This window comes from Melanerpes formicivorus, unplaced genomic scaffold (genome assembly GCF_026170545.1).
Source record: "Melanerpes formicivorus ecotype bairdi unplaced genomic scaffold, bMelFor1.0.p_v2 SCAF_7, whole genome shotgun sequence".
NCBI classification, from domain to species: Eukaryota; Metazoa; Chordata; class Aves; order Piciformes; family Picidae; genus Melanerpes; species Melanerpes formicivorus.
In genome coordinates, this window is record NW_027142359.1 from 25,387,678 (window position 1) to 25,414,619 (window position 26,942).

Below are 26,942 nucleotides of genomic sequence, written 5' to 3' on the forward strand. Positions count from 1 at the left end.
CACCCCACCAAACCTTTCTCTCTATGCACCATGCAGTACTATTCAGGCCTGGGAGAGATGTTTTGAGGTTCTGAAGTGAATTTGGGGCCATCTGAAGGGCCGTGTGTCTTGGTCTTGAGCTGCCGAGGTGATTAAACATTTTTATCCTGTAGCTGTCTGTGGCTCAGCAGGGGAGGAGACAGCAGTTCAGGACATCCACCTTCTGTCTCAGCAAAGCTTCCAGCTGTACATTGAGAATTTCATATACTGCTTTTACTGTGGCAGAGGGACATTCTGTGGCATATTCCAACAAACCTCTGTGATGAAAATGTGCCCTCTGGTTACGGATGGAACCCTAATTCTTCATTCCATCTTGGTCCCTCTAGGTTCCTGTTTCTCTTCTTCCAATTCTGTTGTCCTAGAGTTTTGATTTATTGTAGAACTATTTCACTCCCCAAACTGGTAACATACAGGCTGTGGCTTGCGCTGCAGCTTAGGATGAGGAGGAGAGGCAGCTGCACTGAGAGTATGAGGAACGAAGTAGCAAACAGATAATGCCCAGCTGTAAATTGAACAAACTTCCCCAAGGATGAATCCTGCACTGCTTTGTCAGCACAGAGCTTTGCAGAGTTGCAGTGATGTCTGTGACCAGGGCAGCCAGGTGCTGGGAGTCACCTTCCCAGGTGGAGGAGGAAACAGAGACTGACTTGCTTTAGAAGGTTCTGAGAGAGAAATCACCTGCAAGGTGCAGATGGGAAGCTTCCTGACCACAAATCTATTGCACTCGATGCTATCAGTAGCAGGGGACAGAGGGAAGGAAGTGGGGCAAGCCAGAGTATCTGAAGTTACATTCCTGTTTCTGGATCCATGACACTGATTCCCTTTCCTTTTCCTTCTATTTCCCTCTCTTTCCTCATGCCAAGGCGAAAGAGACGAAACTTCAACAAGCAGGCTACGGAAATCCTGAATGAGTATTTCTATTCCCATCTCAGCAACCCTTACCCCAGTGAGGAAGCCAAAGAAGAGCTAGCCAAGAAATGTGGCATCACAGTCTCACAGGTGAGAGAGATCAGAGATGCAGCAAAGACAGCTACTGCTAATGGGAAACCTTGGCGTGGTGAAGGACACTCTGGATCTCAGTCAAGTCAGTCATGTCCCAGTGCTGAGCATTTAATTACTAAATGAGTTTAGAACAAGTCAGTGTAAGTAGGTGGGAGAGCAGGTGGCAAACTTGCAGACTGAAGCCATGGATGGAAAAGGAGAGTTTGGAAGAAGATTTAGGAGGGACAAAGACTTCATGGAGCAATGGCTGTGTGTGCAGCCAAGGTGTTAACAGTGCAGAAATGATGTGGAGTGACCCACAAAGGTAAAGTCTTCTCAAAGAACTAGTGCTGAGCTGGCTTGCAGGACGAGCTCATTTGAGCTGCATGTCCATTCTTCAAGCCAAGGGATTTGAAGGCAGTAGGAAGAATTTGCACAGTTTGCTCGATAAGGTAGAATGGACAAGGTCGTGGCGGGAAGGGTTTGGGTCAGACAGGCTAATAGTTATAGTTTGTGCTCAAGGAGGGTGGGCTTTCTCAGGGTCATTTCTCTCTGTCATTACTCTTGTGCTGCTGAACATGACATCTCCCTGACTTGCTTATCCCTCAAAGAAAGGTGGTCAATAAAGACAAATTGAATTATTTCCATACATTCAAGGCAGCCACGTTCCTGGAGTCTGTTGCTTTGACCTGGGAGCTGCTGGGATTTGTGAGGAGTGCAGTCAGTCCTTGAAGTGTTCAGCTGTACTTTGCTCAGGCCCGCCCTTCTTTACATCCCCTCTTACTGGAGCAAGCTGCATGATTGAAAGCCAATCTATATGGCCTCTGGTAGTCTTGTCCTTGTGTGAGCTTAGTGATCCCTCTAGGCTCCCATTGCGTTCCCCTTCTTGGGCCACTTGCCAGCCCCAGGCACATGCCTGTTTGTCACTTGAGTAAACTGAAGACAGTGGTAGCATCTGGTGTCCTTGTGAGAGCATGTCTGACTTCAGCAGGAGCAACAGCATCCGGGGGTAGGTGTCGTCACCATGTTGAATGCCTGCTGAGTGACTCTGATTGCGTCCCCTGGGTCAGAAGACCCAAGTGTTGATTCTACACGGAGTCATCCACGAGAAACAGCACGTTGGTTTAAGTAAACCTACAGCTGGCCTGATGCTTCCCCTCTCACATTTAATTCATCTGTTCACACTTACAACTTTTCCCTTGCAAAGAGAAAATGCCCAGGAGAAATGCTGTGTTTAGGATTGTTTTTTTCATCCTGCTGTTTCAAGGCTGCTTTGTGCAGCAGTCTCCAGGATCTTCCTTCTTTCTTCATCCAAAGTGGGTAGAATCGAACACACATCCAGGACTCTGTTATTGATGAAGCTAAAAGAGAGCATGGGACTGTATGAGTCTGTTCCAAGTTGTAAGCAGAGTTGATCTGAACTCAAAAGGCTGACCAAGGCAGATTCTGTGCTTCACAGCTTTTAAGATGATCAATTGTGGTGGCCATTTATACTAACTTCTTTCCCTGTGACCCTCAAAGTTCACCCACTGGCCTGCAGCATTTGAAGACAGGAGAGCAGTTGTAGAGAAATGGCCAAGTGAGAAGATCATGAAGGAGCACATTGTCATTAATGAGAAAGCTTGACCATGAAGTAGAACGGAGCTCCTCACAAGCAGCACCTGCTCCTGGTGCCTTTGAAGTGTTCATTCTCAGATCTGTGTTGGGTGCTGCTCAGTTATTGCCCTTTGTCTCTGCAAGTCTCTGAAGGGTATAGTTTCCTTTTCCTGCTCTCTGCAGCAGCACAAGATTGTACCTGCAGTTCAGTAGCTTGTAAATAGGCACATAAAGGCACCTCTGCAGCTTTGTCTGTAGAAAGAAGCTGCTGGATGCCCTGGGAGCATTACAAATAGAAAGGAATGAAAACATGGGTTTCAGTTATTAACACCTGAGCTGGAGCTATTTTCCTAAGTTGAGGAAAAAATCATGAGCTTCCCAAGATAAACATCCAGTATTGGTGCTTGGACAGTCCCTTTGGAAGAAATAGCAATGATGTACTTGCTCACCAGCAAGCAAAGGGAAATTGTCCTTGGACTTCCACCAAAGAGGTTGATCTGCTAGTTCAAAATGGCATCACCAAGAAATCCTAGGAGTGCTGAAGTTCTTCTGGGAGAGCTGAAGCATCCTCTGGCATTTGCCTATTCTCTTTTTCCTGGTGAGCTTCTTTAAACAAGGTCAGTAGTGGCTGGAAGTTGCCTTCTGCTTAGAGATGAGCCTGTGGAAAGACAATCCCCTGATCCTCTGTGCTCAGTGTTGTTGAAAAAGCTGAGAGCTGCTTCCCAAACTATTAAGTTGAATATTTCCCATGTCTTCCCTGAAGTTGTTCTGTGTGACATAGCATCCACAAGTGAAGAGGATTATCATCAGCATTGACTTCAGGAACACTGAGTTCATGATGGTTCAGGAGGTAGCCTGACATTTTCCCTGGAATGCAGTTCTGCCCAGATACCACAGCCTGCTTTCCCAGGCTTCAGAGTTACACTATCACTGTGCTGAAACTCTGAGATGCAAACTTTGGGTTGTTTATCCAGACACCCTGCAGGCTTGTCCCAGTGACCTTTCTGTCAAGCATTCTTACTACTCATCCTAGGACAGTCTGCAAGGATCACTGCTTGGACCTCTCTTTGGGACTTTCTGAAGTTCATGCATCATGCTGCTGCATGCCCAGGGAAATGGCTTTGCCAGGACTGGCACGAGCAGAGCTGCAACGTTTCATTTTGCCTTTGGATCTCACCCACCATTTACAGCCACCCCTATGACTTGTCAAGTTCATTGCCCTTCTTTATGTCTTTTGAAATAAATCCACTAGCCCCATTCAGAACAATTCCAGGTGCATAGATGCATCTGTTTGTGTCTCTGGGCAGACACAAACATCTCCTGCCTCATTCCAAGGGACAGGTTTGTTTCCTGGGACCAGAGTTCAGTCTTAGGAGGAGCCCTTTGCTCCCCCTCTGGCCTTTTGCACTGATTTCACTCGGATCGAAAGCAGAGCTTCAGCCATACCAAGGCAATCTTGTGTGTCAGCCAGGCCTGAATAACTTCATAGGGTGTTCTCCCTGAAAGCCACACTGCCTTCTCCAAAGGGAGGAGAAGGGGCACCTAGGAATCAGGATGTCTGTCCCTGTCTAAGAGATACTGAGGAGGAGGCAAATACAAAGTTCCCCAAATGACACATGCCTGTTGTTGAGCTGTGCCATTTCAGAGTCATTTCACTTTGTCGGGTGTTTTTTCAATCCATCTGGTATGTTCATGGGATGAGTCTAGTGGTTCCTGTGGAGCATCCCCTTAGAGGACACCCCATCCACAGAGGAACCAAATATATCTGCACAAACCCAGCACTCCCAAGGGAGTCTCATCAGCTTCCTTGGGTTTGGTGTGGCACACACAGGTAGAAGGCGCTTCCTTCCACAGCTGGGAAAACAGAGGGGAGGGGGAAGGAATATGCAGTGCTTAACCTTACCTAACCCACCCTCCTCAGCCTGCCATGCTGCCTGGAGCCAAACGTTAACGTCTTTGTCTTCTCTTGAACTCTAGGTATCAAACTGGTTTGGAAATAAGAGAATCCGGTACAAGAAGAACATAGGTAAATTCCAAGAGGAAGCCAATATTTATGCTGCCAAAACGGCTGTCACGGCTACCAATGTGTCAGCCCATGGAAGCCAGGCTAACTCACCCTCAACTCCCAATTCAGCTGGTTAGTTTTTATTTTCTTTTTTATTTTGGGTTGGTAGTGTTCGGGTTTTTGTTTGTTTCCCCCTCTCCCTCTAATCTCTCCTCTCTTGTTTTCTAATCTCTCTTCTCTTGTTTTCTAATCTCTCCTCTCTTGTTTTCTAATCTCTCCTCTCTTGTTTTCTAATCTCTCCTCTCTTGTTTTCTCCTTTTGGTTATTTCAGCTTTTATTTTCTAGTTTTGATTGACTCACTTCTGTGGACTTGAAAAATCAAAAAGAGAGTTAGGTTTGGTTTTGGGGGTTGTTTTCTGGTGGGGGGTAATGTACTTTATTTTCCTTGCTTATTTCCCCCCTTTTTTTTCTCTCTCTCTTTTTTTTTTTCCCCCTTTCTCTCCCTTTTTTTCCCCTTTTCTTTCCTCTTACCCTTCCCTGTTCTGTAATTTTCGTTGGGAAAAATGGTATGACCAGACCTTTTGACTGACAGTGCCACATTGGGGGTTATGTTCATGCATGGTAAACACAAGCAGCAAAACCAGTCTGAAAACAGATGCTGGTTGGACTTTGGGGGAGGGAGGGAGAAAAAATTAATTTATAAGTCATTGTATGATGATTTGTATAATGAATGGGGCTGAAAGCATGAGTGGCCCTAACAGATAGAACCCAGCATTTCTGGGGTGTCCTAACTCATGCCAGGTTGGGGGCTGTGTGGGGCAGATTTGTATCCTTTGGTTCTCTTTCTGTTGTGGTTACCCTTGATTGCTTTACATGACAGTGTCTGGATCACCTGCAAGAGTGTGCTCTGTGTGACTTTTATTTTCCCTTTGTGTCAGAATGATCCAGGGAACTCCATGAGTCGTTCCCCTTCCTTTTCCCCCTTTCATACCCATCTGCTGTGGTTTCCATTTGTTTATTTTGAGGGTCAAAGGCACAGAGCACTTTTCCCAGATGTCAACTCCTCTGCTTGAGAACGATGCTTAGTGCATGCCTGGCTCCTGCCCTGGGGATGACCAACCCAAAAATGATCCCAGGCTGCAGTCAGCTGGTTGTGATGGAAAATTGAGATCTGTTTAAAAGGAGGGGGAAAAAGTGAACTTCATGGGTGCTGTGTACTTCATTATTCATGCAAATACCTCTGTGCTTGTTTTCTTTTGGGTTGGGTTTTTTTTGGTGTGGGGGGTTGCAAAGAGAGAGTGGAAGTGTGCCACTCTTCTGCTTTTGAGCTTGGTGTCTGTTCATGGTACTCTGTCACTGGGGCGTGATCCTTGGTGTTATCAGGTTGGCTGAGAGGAAGGAAACGATAGGGATGAGAGAGGATGGTGGGCAGCAGAAAAAGCTGGATGTTACATGGACCAGCAGTGGTACACCATGCAAATAAAGGCTGGTTGCTGTCAGGACATGCTTCTGTAGTGAGTGCAACCCTGCCTGTGACAGGTAACAAGAGAAGAACCCCCAGATTTGTCAAATTGGAGTGGAAAGTGGAGAACTGGGGATCAACTAAGGGGAGAAACCACTAGCATGGATTCCTGGCTGATTTCCCAAACCAACCTCCCAGAAGGAAGGAAAAGGCAGTTCTTCACCCATAAGCTAACAAGTTGCCAGCACAGACTGGGGTCCTCATCCATGGAGCTTGCAGGGGCTCCTGTGGTTGCCTTGCACAGAAACAAGTGGTAGAAGGGTTGTGCAGTGAAGTGGAGTCCCAGTTTACAGCCCCTCAATTTCCAGGAGATGTATTACTTGCTGGAGGTCTGCCCCTCAGGGCCACCAGGAGCAAAAGGGTTGCAGGTCAGAAATACTGCTGAGAGGCATTGCCCAGTGTTGCCTGTGAGCAAGATGTGGTACCTGCTGTGGCTTGGCTGAGGTGCTCAGAGGCCTCAGGTGGATATGGCAGACAATCTGCAGGCATTCTGTTGACTCTCTTTTGGGTTTTTTTCCCCTGCTATTCTTTCCATTGTTTGAGCTGCTGAGGATTTAACTGTGGTTTTAAAAGTGTCATCCTTTCTAAACAGCTCATTCAAAATACCTGGTCAAGTGGGGTCTCTTGACATTAACACTCCCCTGTAGAAAAGGCTGGAGGGTAGAACTGCATGTATGGAGGGACATGCCTGCTACCTGTGATGCTGTCCTGCAGCCCACATGAGACACAGTTTTTCCTCTTACCATCTTTCTTCAACCACACTCAGATCCAAAGGTCTGGAATAGCAAGGGAAGAGCTTCAAAATACTTAAATGAGTTTGGAGCTGGCTTGCACTTAGTGGAATAAGTATTTCCCCAGTGCCTGCCCAGTTAAACAGTGTTCCCATGCGAGGCTGTTTCTTTGCCTTCCCTGCCAGCAGGAACTTGGCTCTTTCAAAGACAAATTGGCCAGTGCCCTGCAGTAAACAGCTCAGATAGTCCCTGGGTGACACTACACTTTCAAGGAAGGACAAACAGTCTTGTTATTAACGGGTAAGGCTTGAGCTCTTGGGTCCTCTTTCTGGCTCACTTGTCTGCACTCGAGAAACACTGACCTCTTTTCATGGGCCTAACGTAGCAGTGGTGCTGAAGCAGCAGTGTGAGGGGAGCTTGGGGGCCATGGAGATCGTTCTTCCCCACAACGCAAGGTGTTTCTAACCTGGTCCAGATCCTACCACCCTCCCTGTGCACTGTAGCAGTGGCAGAGTAGTGTGGTGAAACCTCTCTGTCAACACTGCAGTAGTCTCTGGATCAGCTTGCAGGCAGTAGGTTTGAATGTCTTTGTAAGTCCTCTTCTGTGAAGACAGCTAGATGATCTTCAGGATGTTATCTCTCAGTGGCATCCCAAGTTGAGATCTCCCCAGCTGAATAATGCAGATGTAGCAGCTCAGTCAAGCATCCTTCACACTGTTGGGCAAAGGTATATCCTGAGCACATCTGGAGTTGTCACCTCCTGTGCATCAGGTTGTCCTGTAGGTGCTAGCAGCAAGAAGCACATCTCTACGTGCTAGGTCTGAGAAGGATTTGGAAGATGGTGTCAAGGGTCATGAGTGATCCAGATGTGCTGAAATTCCATGGGACAAATATGGAAGTGGATGAGGAGCTGAAGGACTAAGATGGATGATGCCTACCTTTGCTCTTTTTTCAGATTTGATGGAAATTTATAGGTCCTTCTGATTTATACACCCTGTAGGGCATGTGGAAAGAAAGAGAGCAGGCAGAGGACAGGTCATAAGAAAGAAGTGACCAGCAATGTAGTCCCTGGAGGGCCGTGATGGTGGAAGAGGAGGTGGAACTGGATGCAATGGGACCTGGGACAGGAGCTAAATTCATTTCTGCTGTGGCTGCACGGACCCATCTGTTCTCTGCATTGGTGCCCATGTTACCGGAGATTGGTGAATGGCTACAGTCAGTCAAAGAGATTGGCCACACATTGACAAGGGCAAGGATTGCATCTGTCTAGCCATCTGGCACGTTCAAAGCAGGGTCCCCCATCCTCAGTCACCCAGGCCTGAATGTCAAACACCTTTTCATCCTGAATATGCAGTCGGGCTTTATCAGCCAGATGTTCAAATAAGCTGAGATGTCTGGCTCATTTGGGCTAACAACTCCCCATCCTCTCTTTGATTGCCTGGACAATCTCAGCACAAAAACCACATGGCAAATGAAAGCTGTTTTATGTGGGCAGACCCTTTTGCCAACCAGAGTCCTCAAGGGCCACACACAGGTGATGACATCCAGTGAAATCTTCCATGCAGAGCAGCCAAAATTGTCCTGAACTGGTTTTTAACTGCTCATGCTTTTATTTTGTAAAAAGCTTCCTGAAATCTACTGATGGGAGGAATTGTACCGTTTGGAAGTGTTTCATCAAGCACAGACCTAGGTAGTTGTATCTTATCTTCTCTGCCTTCCTCCATTTGTGGTAACCACGTGTCCAGAGCACAGCACTGGAGAGAACCCTGCTTCACCAGAGAGGCTGTTCTGGTCATTGTCTCACTGTCTTGAGAGCTGGTGGATCACCCCAGACTTCTAGACCTACAATCAAACTCAATGACTTTGTCCAGCTGAGGACAAGTCCATCTAGTTCTTTTATCTCTGGTCATGATACAAACACAAGGAAAAGTTACAGGGGAGGCAAATTCTGTGCTCTCAGTGCATGTGTTGCTGCTATTGACTTCAACTAGGAGTCTTGTGTATATGAGCAAAGTTAGCTTTAGTGGTCCAGTGGGCTGGACCTCTGTCTTGTTTTATAGTAGGCAGCAGGTGTGGATGGCTTGATTTCAGCTCCAGTGAACACTCTCACTGTATTTGTTTATTTTTGGTACCATTAGAATTGTCAGATAATTCAGGGAAGAGAAATTGTTAGAGGTCTTGGAAAACAGTGGGTGGAAGCTGAGACTGTCAGAACATCAGAGAAGCTGAAGGAGCTCTGAAAAGCTGGAGATGTGTTGAAGAAATATCAGTGGTCAAGCTTGGAACGTTTTTAAACTGAAGGCAAACTTGAAGTGGGTTTTGCTCATCAGAGATGAGGGGTGAAAGAGATCTCTTTGTGGACGTTGTTACAACTTAGACTTTAATCCAGTGAAAGTTCCAGTGGCAAGATCTAACTGCTGCAGCTTGTTTAAACATTCCCAGCACTCTTTCTGAAACTGATCATGAAACTGATAGAAACTCAACACTGTAAAAGAGTGATGATAGGTCTTGGGTTTGGGTAAGATGTCTGGATGCTGAAGAAGAACCTCTGCTCCACACTGCTATGAAAAGTGTTGGGTTTTCTGGTGGGGTTCTTTTCTGTCTAAGCACAACACCATCAAGGGACTTCATGCCAAAATCAGAGTTCAAAGATGGTTGTTACCTCTTGGTTCTTGAGGAGCCCCAGTTGAAACTATGACCACTGAAGCCTTTCAGAGGGACAGATTAGATTTATGATGGAGCCTCCTCTAGCAAAAGGATTTGACTTGTATTCATGATCTTGTCTCCATAGAGAATACCAGAGTCATAATTTTCAGGGCTCTTCACATTCCTTCCCCCTCAGCCACCTGAGTACATCAGCCTCTCTTAGCCATGTCTCAGAGCCTTTGGGCCATCGTAATTTTCATATGTGGCTGGTACGTAGGCAGTGGAGTGCTGAAGCAGCAGAGCCGCGGCGCAAAGAGCTGACTGCAATTACAGCTCTGATACGGATGCATCCATACATGTGGGGCCATTGGTATGCGCATATTTATCCCTGCATCCACATCAGCAGAAGACATATTTACCATTTAGGGATGCACATAGATTGTGAGAACACCCTGTGCCAATAGCCCTCTAGATCTTGGAAGTGACAGCTCCAGCGCTCCTCATGATTTCTGAGGCACCAGTGCTCTTCAGAACTGGAGTTTGTGGCTGTTTGTTCATTTTTATTTCCTCCCTCCCCGTCTCAGTTTTACGGCCAGGTTTGTTAAGTTTTAATAAAATATCAGTTAAGTTTATGGCATTTTTATCTGTTATTGTTGTTACAATTTTCTTTTGGTGAGGGAAAGCGAGATGAAATGTTGCTGTGCTGGGGGCAGAATGATAGCAGTGGCCTGTCAGGTGCTCAGGGATTTCCGAGTCCTCTTCCCAGCTCTGCCACTGATTATGTGCATGATCTCAAAGGAGGAGGAGACTATTCTCTGCTTTTTGTGAGCAGTAGCTGCCAAGTACTTAGATTCTCAGCCAGTGCAGGAGTACGAAGCCGAGTTCCTGTCCTGTGCCTGTGCCGGTGGTCAAAGCAATCATTCACAAAACAGGGTAGGAAGCATCTTTGTGGAGGTGAGAAGTGCCCATCTTTGTGCTTACAGTTGAGCGGTGTCAGGGTGGGCAATCCTCATTCAGCCAGCTCATTTCCCTAGACTTTTTGCTGTTAAAATAGCAAGTAACCTGAGAGGTTGGGAAGTGACAGGAGCCCTTTGCCAGCTGAGCTGAGGAGGTGATGGTTACAGCTGCCTTCTGACTAGTCCTGGTTATTTTATGCAGCGCTGTGGGATTGCTCTCTGGAACAGGTTGGGCAGGGTTGACAGTGAGCACCGACAGTGAGCTATTCCTAGCTCTGCTCTTTCAGGCACCGGTGGGAAGGTCCTGATCCAAGACTCACTGTGCTCAGTATGAGTCTTTCTCTTGATTGTCTTGGGCATTTTATCTAGCAGTGATGTTTCTGCTTTCCCTCAATCCTGAGAATTGTTAGCACCTGACAAAAGAGCCAGCTGCAAAGAGAGCAGCAGAGAATTTAGTGAAAATTAAGTCTCCAGCTTAGACCTTCCACTTCTGTCCTGACCTTTCTTTGAGGTGGCTTTTTTCAGAGGAGCTTTCCTGCTCCACCTCCAGGGTAGAGCTGGGGTCTGTCCAGAGTGTTCCTTCCTTCTACAGCAAAGGGAGGGGAATTGGCAGGCATTTTTCAGAGCTTACGCATGAGCCATAGTTGGGCAATTCCACCAGGACTGTGGATGCCAGTCTTCCAGGCTGGAAGTGGCAGTGGAGAAGCTGAGAGTGTATTTGGGGTTGGAGCTGAAAGCATAGCTGACCTGGGCCCCTCAAGTCTCTCCTTTCCAAGGCTAACGTCATGTATATAACCAAACCTTGCACGTTGAGCTGTCTCACACTTAACGCGCTGATCTGCACGACAAGTTCTGAAATAATCCCATACAATCTTTTTATTTATTTTTAACCCTTCCCTCCTTCCCCACCTGCCAGTTACACGATGGGTTTGTTCCTCCCTTTCAATAGTTGAGGAGGTGCTCAGATATCAAAGCAGAAAATGTTGCTTCTGCAAAGGCAGAAGATGGTTTTTTAACGTTCTCTTTCCCTCCTGATCCCACCCAGCTGTCTTCACCCATTACCATTTTGTAGCCTAACGTTGGCGACTGGTGCATGCAGTGGGGAATTTGCTTACGGAGCTCATTCTTCTGGGGCAGCTGGCCCAGGAGGGCTGTGACACCCTTGCATTTTCTCATGGCCCATCACAATGAGAGACACTTGCCAACATGATGTGTACTGGGACTCTAGCCCAGGTGCCTTCAACGTTTTTTGCAAGTCTTCGCTCCTGGTGCAGTATAGTTCCCAGCAGTCATAAGTTCCTGATAGCCTGAAGGAAAATCCCACACACTGCTCCCTTGCAGAGCTCCTTGTGGCTCAGCAGGAGCTCCAGCCTTAGAACTGGATTGTGTCTGGATGTGTTCACCCTGCACAGAGCACCACAGTGCAGATTTACCCACCTCAATCTGAGCTTCTCAAACGCAGCAGTAGCGTGGGTCTGGTTCTCCCTGCTAAAAAGGCTTCTGCTCTTGACAGTGAGGCTTGTGTGGGTAATTCTGTTCTCCAGTGCAGTCTGACAGGTGGGCACCTCCAACAACCAAGATTTTCAAAGCTTCCTGAAGGATTTTGTTGCCCTGAAATGAAGGGAAAGGGCTGTCCAAGTTCTCTAGTCTGGGTTTTGTCTCTGTTGAAAGCATGAAGAGTCCTTCCTCCAGCTGAGGAGCTGTTGAAGAATGTTCTTGGCATTGAGCTGTAACAACATGTGGCTTTGAATAACCTCAAGAGTGCATCCTTTTTTTTTTTCCCTTCTGTTTTGCTTGCTCTGTTCTTCATACTACTAACCTGACTGTGTGTTTTGTTTTTGTGGTTGCTTTGCATGGTGTTCCTTCCTCTTGGCTGAGAGTCATGGGGTGGATCTTTTTCCTTTCTGTGATTCAGGTGCCTCACTCTTTCCTTTCCAGGTTCTTCCAGTTCTTTTAACATGTCAAACTCTGGAGATTTGTTCATGAGCGTGCAGTCTCTCAATGGGGATTCTTACCAAGGGGCCCAGGTTGGAGCCAACGTGCAGTCACAGGTAGGGACCCATCCGATGTACTGCCAGTGAATGCATTAGTGTTGGAGGAGCCTTTGATTGTATTGGCACTTCTCCCTCACCTCCGAAAAGAGCAAATCTCAACCAGCACAAACCAACCAACACTTATAAAAGGCAAACCAAACCAGTAAACCAACCAACCAAAAAAAGCAACAGCAACAACCACCCCAAAAAAAATAAATCAATCCAAAAGAAACCAAAACCAAACACCCAACCAAACCAACAACCATGGTCTTGAGGAGACTTGCCCACACTTTGTGAATGCATTTGGCTCTGGCTTGATAGTCGTACTAGGAGGAGAAGAGGTTTAGGAGAACAGGCACGAACTCAAAACAGATGAGGTTGAGGTTCTGCTTACTTTATTCTTCCAAGGGAAGGGGCCAGATGTATGGACTGGTGTCTCGTTTTACAAGGCTTCCACTAACTCCTTTGGTGCTGACCCAAGCGTCTGCTGAAAGGCAAGAAATGTTCCAGTACACAGCTAGACCTTTTGCTTTTTTTTCCCTTCTTTTTTTTTCTTCTTTTTTAATTAAAAGCCACCCTTCACCATCTCCCCACCTCCCCAGAGCACATGCAGTCACACCACCCATGTGCCTGCCAGACAGACAGAGTGAGGGACCTTTGAGCAGCATTATTCAAACATCAGTTCATGCTTTGCTGCAGAAAAGAATTTGTGATAGCCAGGAGCTCACTCAGATGTCCCACCTCCCATCCAATGTCCAGATTGCCATTAGTCCCCTCTCTGGCATCTAAGGTTCTGTACTGTGTTGGGAGATGACAATCACTCTGACACTTCTGCATCTGGCAAGGAGAGCTCTCTAAAGGCAAGGTTGCTCCCCTCAGAGTGCTGGATGCAGCACAAGCATGCCATCCGTGAGCAACAAGATGTGCTTGCCATGCGTGCTGCTGCTGGGGCTGGGCTGGAGAAGTGGAGGGAGAGGAACAGGGCATCTAGATGAGAGCTGCTGGTGCCCTTGCCATGGTAGGTATGTCCTCTTCCTGGGCACTCCCAATGAAGGTGCTCAGCCAACTCTGAGGGTCTCCTTCCACTGCTGTGATCTTCCCAGTGCTTTGGGGCCAAAGTCTGGAAGACAGTAGGGGTAGGAACATGGTGCACAGTGGAATGGGTTGAGCACAATTGTGGAGCTGGCCACAGTCATGTTCTCCAGGAGGTCCCATGCTACACTTGCCATGCTCTTCTCCCTATCCACTCTTGTTGTCACAAGGCTTGGGACCAAGGAGAGCATGAAAAGGCCACCAAGGCAGGCGGGGAGGGGGGAAGTGGCAAGTGAAGCAGGAGTGGTCCTTTGGCTCAGCTCTCACACGACCTACTGTGGTTCTCTTTTCTCCCTCTTTGAAGTACACATTATTATTACTTAATTATTATTACTGTTTGGTTTTGTCATGCCAAAGATGAACCAAAGTGGCTTTGCCCAGTAACCTTTCATTCACTCTAATTTGTGTCTTTGTTGTCCTTGGTCTGTTTAGGTGGATACCCTTCGCCATGTTATCAGCCAGACAGGAGGATACAGTGACGGACTCGCAGCAAGTCAGATGTATAGTCCGCAGGGCATCAGTGTAAGGAAAAAAAAACCCTAGGCTCGGGTTCTTGTTTTATTTTATTTTCATTTTTGTTCTCTCACTACCAATTATTTCAAAGCCATAGGGCTCAGAATGCCACTTAGTAGGACTTGTCTTTGCTTTTACGGTCACCTAGTTTATTGCTTCTGTATCGGTCACGCCAACGGCAGAGCTCTGCCCACAAAAAAAGTGGCGACCGGGCAGGCTTTGTGCAGGCAGCTGGCGTCTAGGACTGTCAGAGGCGATCAGTGTTTGCCTGGCACCTGCGGCCACACGCGCTCGGCCGAGAGGAGCTGCTAAACAGGTGACACCTCCTGTAACCGCGGTGGGGAATGTCACTGCAAACACCATGGTCCAGAAATGGCTCCGCGCTGAGGCCAATGGCACCGTCCTGGAGCGACCGGCTAAAAATAACCCATCCCTGGCCGCCATCCGAAAGCGTGGCGGCGATGGGGCTGGCAGCAACGGCGATTGCAAATAAAAGGAGGAAAAAAACAAACAAAGCCAACCAACGTCAACCCAAGAAAGCCTCGCCCAACAGGACTCGGGCAGGATGCGAGGGGGAGGGCGGTCTCCGGAGCATCTTCTCCTTGTTCTTGGGTGCACTGGCGGGTTCTGACTAGCATGAAAATTCGTAGCGACAAGCTGTGTCGCACAGGGGGAAATCGATCAGACACACACAAGGAGAACCCAGTGTAGATTCGGGACAGCAATCCAAATTCATTTCTCAGATCAATCGTCCGCCATCTCAGCAGTGGTGACAGCAAGCTGGGAGAAGAGGGCAGCCTTGAAAAGGAGGCTGAGAGTGGGTGGTGGCAGTGGTGTCCAGGGTGGCACAGAGCAGGGGGTGCTGGCCTTGGACATGACTGGCTGCTATGGTCTCCATCAAGGAGCTTGAAGGTTGAGGTGGCCTCAGGCTGAACAGGAAGGTGGTGGTCCTCCAGGTGGGATGGTAGTCCCACTACTGAGCACCCCAATGAGGTGCGCTGTCCAGTCCCATCACCCTCCCAACTCAGGACTTGTGCCGTTTGTCACCTTGGATGCCACCATCTTTGGGCCCTCAGCGTGTTGCGAGGAGAAGGTGCAGACGGAGGGGCGCGGTGGGACAGGGGGCTGTGCTCCCCTCTCCTGTGGGCGCCGGCGCTTAGTGGGCAGCTTGACGTCAGGAAGCAGAGGCAGGGAGGATTTGTGAAGTAATGTAATTGAACATGTGCAGATAATTATGTCTCATTACATAAGCCCGTTGCAAAAACGGCACTTGGAAATGCCACATGAAAGAGCCTATCGTTCCGCATTAACTTCTCCCCGCGCTGAATTTATTCCCTTTCTGGCTTTTTAATACTTGGAGAGTAAATGAATCGCAGGCTGATCATGATAAGAGATGATACTTTTGTATAAATTAAAATACCCCCAAGGAAAGAGGCTGAGCTGATTACGGTTCCACTTGGCTCAGAAAATAACAGTGGGCTGGGTTAAGCCAAAATTTATTTTTTTTGGGGGGGAGGCTTGCTGCTGGGGATTACAAGGCAGGGAGAGGGCCACAGTGGAGAGGAGAAGAAAGAGGTAGTGGAAACTCAAAAGCTGAATAGGACAAGGAGAAGCTGGAATGGTATTACTGGCCGTGGTAATGGTGGAACCAGTGTTGCCACGAGCAGCACTGGGAATTGGTGGGCTGAGAGAAGCTCAGTGGTATACCCTGCACTTCCCAAATGAAGGATCTGATGTGATGGCATCTGATGACTTGGGCTGGTTTTCAGGGAAAGCAGGAGCCCAGATTTGCCCAAATTGGATGTTGTTCAGACAGGGGCAGGGTGGCAACTGGGCAAACCCACCTGGATTTGTGAGGCGGCATGTATTTCCCCCTAAAGCGGTGGTAAGTGTGGGGAGCAAGGCAGGGAGTCCAGAGCTGAGCAGATAGTGTAGGAAGCATCTTCTAGGTTGTCTCTCCATCTCTTAAGTGTTTTGCTTCTCCTATAACCCAGGCAGCATGCTCCTGCTTGTAGCTGTTATTGCTACTTTATTGTCTTTGCATCCAGCTAGGTCCTTTAGTGGACCACAGTTGGTCCACCCCTGAAGTGTGGCTGCCCTCTGGGAAACACTGATCCTGGGGAAGGTCCTGGGGAACTGCTCAGTGCAGGCAGGGCAGCTGTCTAGTAGCAGGCAGGGCTTTCCCTGACTCTCCCCTGAACCCTTTAATGCCAAGGAAGAGTAATGGGATACGGAGGAAAGCTGCTAGTGACACAGAGAGCTGCCGTCCCCGTGTCACCCGAGCAACCCCATGAGCTGCTGGAAGGAGATGAGCTGAAACCTAGTCAAGAGCCCTGTCACAACGATGTCTGCACAGGGCTGAGGCTAAGTCATCCCCGGAGCCCGTCAGGGCTGGGAAGTCAGCGGCAGGTTGCCCAGCTCCACTGCTGCAAACCTTGGCAGGGGAGACAATGCTCGGGGTTTGCCTTTCTTGATGGAGGATGAATTTTTAAATGTGTGTAAGTCATGACAGCTGAGGACAGGAATCCACCCAAAGCCTCTTCTCTCTGTGGCTCTGCTGCTCCACGGCTGACAGGCGGCTCAGCGGGGCTCTGCATCGTTAGCAGGATAATGGGCAATGTCCCTGGGCCTTCTCCATGGCCCCGGGTGACGCTGAGCAGAGCAAGATCAGCTGCCTTCAGCTGCCTTCTCCTCCACAGGTGAGACAGCATAGGGCAGCACCAGTCCCAGGGAGGGACAGGGATGCTCATAGTAATGGAGGGCTGGTAGAGGCTGGTTGAGGATACCCAGACTTGGGTAGCAGTGAGAGGAAGGAGGGAGACCCTAAACTGAAAGGAGAGGGTGTTTGGGGCCTGAACCAATCACTTCTCCAGGTTTTGAGTTTGAGGTGTTTTGCACTGTTATGTGTCTGCTACCTCTGCACCCTCCAGGTTCTGGTGGGTTCCAGCAGAAGTTGGTCTTTATGGTGGTAATCCCCTGGAGGATCTCAACCCAAAACATCAAAAACATCACTCTTCCTACCACTGCCCACTGGCCCTAAATCCACAAAGTTTTAGGTCCCCATCTGCTAATCAACAAATGAACTGTAGTCAAATGAAAAAAAAACAACTTTCAGAAATGTGTTTTTCAACTTTAATTTAATTTGGATAATTTAAAAGTCTAAAATAAGGGGCTATTTTTTTATCTCACAGAGGATTTTTATTGGAAACCACTGTTGTGCAGAGCTGTACCTGTTCACAGAGCAGTGTCTGTGACCATGATGGTGATGGCCAGCAGCAGCATCCACTGTTGCTGTTGGGCATCGGGACCTATAGGAGATAAGACCTTGGCACTTGTGCTGCAACACTCTTCTCTAACAATTTGAGCCTTGAAAAGGAAATTATTCTGTTCCTCAGCAGACTACAGTTCATCATTGTGATCACAACTTGGGATATATAAGTTGGTCTAGCAGAGCCTCAGTGCCTGAGTTACATCCATCAAGGCAGCCTTAGTGTGCTCTGAAGACTGCTGACATGACTCTTGGAAACTGATAGCCAGACAAGGCTGGATTCTCTGGTGTGTAATAAGAACTTTGGTGCATATCATATGGACACTCTGATACAAGCTCTTAATAGCTCAGAGATCTGAAACTTCTTAGAGGCTACTCTCCATCTGTCAGACTTGCTGGTATGTGGTGTGTTTGGAAGCTGACCTGACACCCTGCCTTCTTGGCGAGACAAGGATTTGGTTACAGAAGGTAGGACATCAAGACAGTGAAGTGGAAGGTGCCTTTACAAATTGGCAGAAAGGCATCTCCCAGCCCCATGAGTGAAGAGCCAACCAGATTTGCTGCTGGTGACAAAAATGTTATGAGACCTGTGGAAAAGGGCATCGAAATTAGTTGCTTGAGCAATCCATTTGCTGGCATTCCGCCTTTTGGACAGTCACCAGAGACTTGCCCATGCTCTTGCACCGGAAGATGATGTATGAAAAGATGACATGGAGACCATTGCACTGTCTTCAGCTTCTGCTCCTCCTGAAGAAGTCAGAGCTGTGTGCAGTGGCTACCCAGAGGATCTGTAACAAGCAGCATCTGCCTCAGAAGACTCACTCATCTTTGGGGGAGATCTTGAAGGGTTCCCAAAGGATTTCCTTGCTTCAGAGAAAGGCAGGGCAGAATTGGATGCATTCTGCATGTGGCAGCAAGAAGGCAAACTCCAGGAACGGAAGGATGAGTGTTGATGGTGCCTGTATGTCCTATGCCTGGGGAAGGATCCAGCCTTCTCATGGAGGGCTTGTCCATACTAAAGATGATAGTCATGGCCAACCCTCGGGCCTCCTTTCCACCGCTGGACCTGTAACCTGGGACCTGCTCAGGCTGGAGGAGCCAGAAGGGTGGTAGTCTGTGGAGTGTGCCCAAATGCAGGTTGTCCTCTCCGCAGCATCCCTTTGACTTACTGAATGCAACCAAGGTGATAATCGGCATCACGACCTCCTGCCACACACAAAAGGCTGATTCTCAGTCAGGAGTACCACGGGGCTCCCAGCACTCTGAGGCGGGCAGGCTGCTAACCATCGAGGCATCGCAAGATGTTCTCCTTCTTGCTCCTTCCAACAGCAGCATGCAAAAGCCTCGCTAAAAATAGTGGAGCACAATAGGGACGGAGGCCTGCTCGGCGCGGCCCCCTCCGCTCTCCCCCTCCTGCTCGCTGTAATGACCCTGCAAACACTAAATGGCATCTGAGTGCATTAAGCAGCAAACTCTCCGGTGACATAGCAATTACGGCTCTGAAATAGATTTGGTGCGTCACGGAAGATAAGGGTTTTGAAAGTTTCTGTTGTGATTATAGCTTGTAACTCCAACAAATAACAGGCTTGGTAATAAGAGGCTGCCAGCACAGCTATTGTGGTTCTCTCTCACTGATGGCACGTAAATTGCTATTAATGTCCTAAGTGTACTTGAATATGCCAGTCTCGGGGCGGTGGAGTTGGCTCTGTGTCTCTTTTTACGCGGCCTGTCATTGTCGGGCTGATAATCTACAGTAATTGCTGCCTCTTGCAGCAGTCCAAGATGTGTAAGGGTGGATATTGCGTCTTGGGGAGTGCAGGGATAGTGGGACGGGGCCTAGCTGCGGGTGGAAGTTAGTGGGGGTGGTGGACACGGTGAGGTCTCTACACAGGCAAAAAGCACGCAGGGATAGTAACGTCTGTGCGTAGCCTAGTTTCATGCTTGTACCCATGGTGAAGTGGAGCAGGGTTTGCTGACCTTCTAGGAAGCTCAGGCCGTGATTTCTATCTTCCTTGCTGTTGCCTGCATGCCTTTGCAGGGGAATAACACACAAGCCCATTGTGTGTGTGCACATCTCTGACTTTCTTACTTTGTGCATGTCCAACCACAAGGTTATTCCATCTCTCAAAATGTCCATCCCCACGGTTTACCTATGGCCACCCCTTTGCTCCTACATTGGCTGACTCTTGGCCAGGCAGGAGCTGGTCAACAGCATGGACAACCTTCTGGTGAGTCCCAGACAGCTGCTTGGTGCTGTGAGGCTTTTCCTACTCTTACCCATTTGGTGGTCTGCGGGGTCTCAGCTGGTGGCACCAGTGATGGATGCTCAGTGCTGGAGGCAGCGGGACAGGCAGCTGGAGAGGGTGAAGCAGCCTGGCACATCTGAAACAGGACAACGACTGCTACTGACTTGTGCTTGGGCAGAAGGATTAATTAGCTGAGCACTGAATCAATGTCAAGAGTGAGCAGAGGAGGTTGGGTGTGTGGCATCTGCTCCTCTCCGGCAGGGATGGCAACTGCAGAGTTGCAGCTTCTGTGCTCTGCTGGCTCCTGCCTACAGCAACTGGGGCTCTCCAGTAGCTCTGCTCTCAAGAGGATGAAGAATTTGACTCTGTGTCTTTTTTAGGAGAAGAAACAAGTTGTCCATCGTGTTTTGCTGTATGTTGAGCTGTATTGCTCAAATGGAATATAGAGGTGGCATGTCTGTTGCACAGTGGTTTGGGGTCTCTTGAGGAGGGGTGATGGGAAGCATGGAGAACCAGCCTTGGGGTGGCAGAAATTGGCTTCTGGTTTTACTGCAAAGCAAGGAAGGGGATTGTTTTGTCAGGAGCAAAGAGGTGCCCCAAATCCTCATACTTGGCCATCATGGTGACAGGAGGTGTTTGGGCAGTGTGTCTTCCCTGCAACAAGGCTTGGTGCTGATGGCTTCCCCCTGTGCAGGGTGGAATTTCTGGAGTGAGATGTTGGCTGTTTGCTCCTTTCATATGGAGAAAGGTCCTATTGTGGGGTAAAAAAATCCCCAATCCTGCAGAAATGTGCATTTTGTCAGGGACAGAATTCCCATGAGCACTTGCAATTTATCAAAGCCCCAGGTTTTGACAGGATGATTTCCAACTCCATTCTTCTGATGGAGGCCCACGGCCTGTGGTGGGTTGGGGGAGCTGGTGGGGACATCTTTGTGTCCTACACTGGTGCCTGCTGAGGGAGAAGCAGTGGGATGCAAGGCAAATGGGTGGCTTAAGTAGGGCTAAGAATGCTGTTCGGTGGCTGACATCTCCGTGTCTCCCTTCCCACAGGCTAATGGAGGTTGGCAAGACGCTACTACCCCGTCGTCGGTGACCTCCCCCACAGAAGGCCCTGGCAGCGTTCACTCTGATACCTCCAACTGATCTCCCAGCAAATTGCATCCCTGGCTGAGCCGGCCCCGGCGGGGGTGGGAGGGGAGGGGGCCTCTCCTAACACCGCAGCAGTCAGACTGGAGGTGAACCCAATCAGCACACACAAGAAGACTCCTTCTCTTCTCTTCTCTTCGTCGGGATGCTTTTTTCAGCCAATCTGGACACTTCTTTATACTCTCTTCCCTTTCTTTTCTGGGTAGAAGCCGCTTTCCCCCTCCCTTGCCACCACCACAACACCACTCCCTTCACCTTCTCACCCCATCCCACCACCGAAGGAAATGTCAACAGGTAGAAGGATTTTCAGGAGGAAAAACAAAAATCCACCACTCATATCCACCCCAAAGCAGTGTATGGGCTCGTGCTGGGCATCTTCCTGAGGAGCCACCAACGTACCTCAGTCACGTCTCGCTCCTTTCCTAGCAGGCAGCCCCCTCAGCCCTGTCTCTCATGCTACCTCTCCATAGGGAACCACAATCGCAGGCCTGCTGCCGCCTTGTCTCTGCCAGCCATGACCCCTGCCAGTGCATCGCCTCCCCGCACCCAGCCTGCCTCGGTGAGCTGCGCCCTGGGTGCTGCCAGTGACCAGGCAGGTGGATGCAGCTCCTGGTGCATGTAGGAGAAGGAGCCAGCATGTTCCCCTTTGCTTCCGAAAGGTACCGGCCCACTCCCAGCCCCAGGGAAACCACAGGCACTTCCCGGACCCTGCTCTGCTCTGCCCTGCCCACCCCCATCCCAAAGCTGGAGGATCCATGAAACCCCACTACTCTCCCTACCTGCTGTAGGGAGGGAAGTAGAGGAGGGAAGGGACTGAGGCAGAGGTGGGCAAGAAACAGCCATCACTGGAAAAAGTGCTGAGCACCTCCAGAGTGTTGTGCATGGATGAGTGATTGGATGCCAGCAGTTTTCTCACAGCACCTGGGGAGTCCAGCAGTGGAGCTTTTCCTGGCAAGGGAAGTGTTTTGAGGGGTTGGCTCATGGTTTGGGGAGCAGCATGCCATGCTGTAGAAGAGGAGGAGATGGGGTTCCCCAGGGCAGGTAGGACCCACAGAGGCTGATGGCACCTATGGTATTCCCAGAGGCTGCCTGGGCAGGCAGCAAGGGACAGGCAGAAGGATGCCAGAGGCTGGATGTGGGGGGGTGAGCACAGCAGCTGCTGTTGGTAACAGTTAATACAACAGGTTTGATTGAGGGTGATGCCCTCTAGGATGGGTGGGTGTTCCTCTTGGGCATGTCTTTCTGCTGAAGCTACTGATTTTATCCTTCTGGGGGTTACTCTGGGCAGTGGCATGCTAAGCCATGGGAGAACTTGAGCGTTTTCTGACCAGCTCTTCTGACCTGCTCTTTGGACAACCAGTGATGGGTGGTAAGCGAGACTTTATCCTGCCAAAACACCCTTTCAGGCAGCTGGTGCTGGGAGAATGTGGCCTTCACTGAAGAGCAGGGTGAGAAGGCACCGGTTTGCCCTGCACAGGAGGCAGAGCATTGTGCCAAGCAGTACTTACAGCCACCAGTTCTTCCAGCGGGCACAAGGAGGCTGAGGCAGCCTGCAGCAGGACCCTGGGTGTCGTGGGGACCGGTGACTGCAGCATGTCTGGCACTTTGTGATGGATCCGAACGCCTCTTGGCCACATCTCATGCTCTTGTATGTCTATGCCCACCCTGCCCGTACTAGTGCCAGCCATCCTGAGATGGAAACTGCCAGCACAGAGCAACATTAAGCAGGAACCATTTAAAATGAAAGATCTGCCAGAAAAGTTTCCACCCTTCTGCTGGAAAAAATAAATGATGATTAGTTTGCAGGCCAGAGTGGTGGTGTGCCCACGGCTCTGACATGCTCTCAGATGGCAGCACAGGGCCAGCAGTGTGACTCACCTGAGGTGGAGATGAAGCCTGCCTTGGGGAAAGGCCCAGAAGGCTCCTAAATGCCCACTCTGAAATTTGTGACTTTCTTCCAAATACGAAAGGTCCCAATTCAGTGGGTTTTCTGTTTCTGAGCTGGTGGAATCAGAGTAGGACATGAAAGTTGCAGCACAAGCTGCAGCTTGCTTGCTTTTTTTACATCTCCAGTGGTGGGACATTTTCTACTGCCTTTGCACCTGTGCCCAGGGATGGGGCCATGTCGCAGAGCATGATGTGACATGGGAGATCTAGGGCTGACTCCCAGCTGGGAATATATTAGGAGCAATGTGAAGGTCCTTTCCCTTTGAGAACAGTTAGGAGGTGCAGCCCCTCTTGCCCAGCAATGCACCTTCCTGCTCTCTTCCTCCTCCTCCTCCTGTGGCCTCCCTCAGTGCAGCCTTTTAACCATTTGCAGCTCATTGTAGATGAAGCTGTCCCAGCGAGATGTATTTCAGGGACATGGGACTGGACCAGCTCTCTTCTCTGGAGCAGCAACAGTGCTGTGCCTGTGGGAATGCCGCGGTACCTCTTGGAAACCAACCAGGGATGAGCCAGAACCACCCACTTACCACCACCATGCCAGGGCTGCTGACTCCTGCCCTGCAGCCCTACCTGTCCTGCCTGCACCCCCTGCCCGGGCACTTCACCTGCTCCTCCGTGGTACTTTGCAAAGTCTGGTCCCTCCGGTTCCCCTTGGCGCAGTCTCTCGCTTGCCTTTTCCTTTGCTATTTTTATATTTGGGTTTTGTTTCTCCTCCGCTTCCCTTCCTCTCCCAACCCCCCTGCCCTGAGTGTGTTGTGGGTTTGTTTTCTTCTTCTTTTGTTTGTTTGTTTTTAATACTGGTGTTGTTTTTTTTCTGCCCAGAAAAATCCTGACTTCGATACCAAAAAAAGAAAAGAAAAGAAACCACCACAAAAAAAAAACCACAAAGACAAAAAAAAACACCCTAACAAAACAAACAAAAAAACCTTTAAAAAAATCCAAACAAAAAATCCAACAAAATAAAAAAACAAACAAAAAACCCCTGCAGAAAGTATTAAAAAAAAAACACTCAAAAAAAAGGAAAAACACACAAAAAAAACTCAACGATTCTTTCAGCTTTATTAACATTTTCCATTGTTTCTTGCGATTTGTGTCTCGTTCTTTGTAGTATTGATGATAACGAACATTTGATAAATGAATGTTCTTGTATATTCAGATAAAGGAGAAGAAGAAAAAAAAACAAAAAGACAAAAAGACAAAAAAAAAAAAAAAAAAACAACAAACCACAAAAGAAAACCAAAAAACTGCAGTCGGAATTTAGTAGTTGTTTCTAATAAAACCAACCCAACCCTTACCCCTCTTCGCACGCAAAATGGAGCAGGGAGAAGGTCCCAGCCCTGTTCTTTCCGTGGCAGCAAGCGCTTCGTTCCTGTATAGTTTTTTGACATCAAACTACCTACATTCATCTCCTTTCCCTTTCTCCCCCCACCCCACCTTTTTCTTTCTTTCTTTTTTGGTTTGAGTTTTCTTTTCCCATGGAGTTTGTTTGTTTGTTTGTTCGGGGTTTTTGTTTGGGTTTTGTCGGTTTGGGTTTATTGTTTCTAATTCCTCCTCCCCGTTTCTCTTGCATTTGTGAATTAGTTCCCAGAACGCTAGGAAAAAGTGTAGAGTTGTGCACACTTCGGGTTTTTTTTTTTCTTCTGACACGATGTTTAAAAGGAAAAAAAAAAAAAGAAAAACAAAGACAAAAAAAAAAGTGACAGTAATTTCATTTTGTAAAACTTGGGGGAAAAAAGGGGGAAAAAAAAGAGGGTTGGAATAGTGAGCGTTAGTAGGTACAGTCTAACACTTTATGTTTCTTAAACTTGAGACCCAGAAATTGCCTTTTATCTTTTATTTTACCTTTTTTTTTTTCCCCTTTCCTTGTTTTTTTCTTGGTATTATTTGGGAGGGTGTCATAGGTCAAGGGAAACGAAGAGTTAATTGGTGCGTTGGCTGGGAATCGAATGTGAGTCGAAACTCAACAGCTTTGGGATTGGAGAAGTACAGGATTGGAGAAGTCAAAATGGAATCTTGGCTGCTGTTGGCCTTGGTGCTTCAGCCTGTCACAGCTTTCGTTTACCACTGGATTAACTCTTCATTTCCCTTAACCTACAACAGGGGGGGAGGGACTTTGATGATGATGATGATGATGCTGGGTTTATTTGGACCTGTCTGAGATGCTGGCCTTGCCACTTCCCCTGCGCTTTTGAGCTGTGACCCAAGTGATGTGAAAAGTGATGATGGTGGGGTTTTTTGGGGGGGTAGTTTATGTTCTCCACATAGGTTCTCACTTCTTGTGGCACCCAACCGCAGAAGATCCTTAGGTGGCTGCTCTGGGTCTGGGCGGGGTGATTTAGTCTCTGGAGAAGGACATAACTCCGAAGCGTTTCGGGGAGGAGGTGATGAGGAGTTGGGTGCTGAGACGCCATGAGTCTCCATGCCTGGGGGCAATGCTAGGCTGCCTGAAGTGATGAAAGGCCATGAATCTACCCCAGAATATGGGCTTCAACTCTCTTATGCTCTGTTTTGAGTCCTGGAAGCACTTTTGCCCCAATGGTTTGCTGCAAGGGCCTTCCTGGCTTGGAGGCACCCACCAGCCCAACTGCAGCTCTTGGCCCCAGATAGGAGGGATTCAGAGAAAGGAAGGAAGCGTTCCACCATGGACCTGCTTGAGGGTGGGTTCTCACAGCCTGATCCCAAGCCCTGGCTGCACAGGGGTGCTGGAAGTATGAGGGACAAAGAATGGGACATGGCGAAAAAGCCCCCAGAGGTAACCCAAAATGTCAGTGGCTGCAGGATGGGGTTCAAGGAGAGCGCTGAGGAAGCCACTGGTGAGCATCACTTTAGTCTTCTCTGAACACAGCGTCCCTGCTCTTCCCCTCCCCCAAACAAACACCAGAGCCCCAAAACAAGACAACAGCGCTTTTCACATCACTGAATGGTTTAGGGTTGGGGGGGGGACAATGTTATTTTTAATCCCCAGGTTTCCTGGAGTCCTTTTGTTTTCATACACCTTTATTGTTTTGATGATGATGATGATGATTAAGATGATGTAAAATCAGACATTGCCTGGGGGGGGTGGAGGGGGGAGGGGAGGGGATTAGTTTTGTCGGTTTGCTTTCCTTGTTCTTGCAAAAAGCCCTTTCTCTCTCCCTTGTAAAGCTTCTTTTTTTCTTTCCTCATTTTTTTTTTAACCCCCCTTTTTTTTTTGGTTGATTTTTTTTTTCCCTTCCTCATGGATTCCAAATATTAAACAAACACCACCACCAAAAACAAAAAAAAAAAGGAAAAAAAAAAGGAGAAAAAGAAAAAACCCTTAAAAAAAAAATAGAGAGAGACTCTCTGTTCCAACCTGGTTTTGAAACTTTTAAGCTTTTTCTGCTTCTGTAAAGAGAAAAAAAAAAAAAGAAAAAAGAAAAAAAAAGAGAAAAAAGAAGAGAAAAAAAAAGAGAAAAAAAAAAAAAAGGCCTCTTGTCTTTCTGCTCCCAACTGAGACTTTTCTGTTCTATGACGATACTAACAAGGTGTAGGTTTTACAGTTTCCTGATTTGTACTGGTAATGCATATTCCAAATAAATAGTTTCTTTTGTTGCAAAAAAAAAAAATACAAAAAGGAAAAAAAAAATTGAAAAAAAAAAAACCCCAACCAACAACACAAACAACAACCTGAAACCAAACCTGGTGTATTTTTTTTGGGGGGGAGGAAGAAGAGGAAAGTCAAAGAACCCCGGCGGCGGGGCGGGGTGGGGGGTGGGGGGTTTCCCCCCCTGTGGGGAGGTGAGCGGGGCAGCGGGGTGGAGAGCGAAGAGCAGTAGGCCAGTGCTCAAGTCCTGCTTCTGGAGGCGGGAGCCCGGGAGCTGGAGTGATGCGGTTTCGGAATGAATCTTTGCTGCTCCCAGTTCGCAGAATCGCCAAGGTTGGAAGAGACCTCAAAGATCATCGAGTCCAACCTGTCGCCACAGACCTCGTGACTAAACCGTGGTACCAAGTGCCACGTCCAATCCCCTCTTGAACACCTCCAGGGATGGGGACTCCACCACCTCCCTGGGCAGCCTATGCCAATGGCGAACGACTCTCTCAGTGAAGAACTTTCTCCAGTTTCCCTGGGCAGGGGGAAGTGTGTGCTCCTGGAGACACGGCTTTGTCCACGCAAAAAGTGTTTCCAATCTTTCGTTTTCACTCCTCGCTCACAGCTTTTTTTTTTGGCTTCTCAGTGCTCTTCTTTCCAAAAGAAAAGCT

At 48.4% G+C, this 26,942-nt stretch overlaps 1 protein-coding gene across 2 annotated transcripts in view; it reads left to right on the forward strand.

Moving 5' to 3' along the window:
* Nucleotides 1-26,308, forward strand: part of PBX1 (PBX homeobox 1) — a 137,459-nt gene extending 111,151 nt beyond the window's left edge. The window contains exons 5-9 of one of the 2 annotated variants that reach the window (XM_068141506.1): nt 903-1,038; nt 4,594-4,753; nt 12,415-12,527; nt 14,034-14,123; nt 20,679-26,308. In XM_068141506.1, the coding sequence (XP_067997607.1) occupies nt 903-1,038; nt 4,594-4,753; nt 12,415-12,527; nt 14,034-14,123; nt 20,679-20,771 (592 nt within the window). In that variant the 3' untranslated portion in view covers nt 20,772-26,308. The remainder of the gene's footprint in view (nt 1-902; nt 1,039-4,593; nt 4,754-12,414; nt 12,528-14,033; nt 14,124-20,678) is intronic. The other variant, XM_068141507.1, reaches the window with a different exon arrangement.
* Nucleotides 26,309-26,942: the final 634 nt, after the last annotated feature.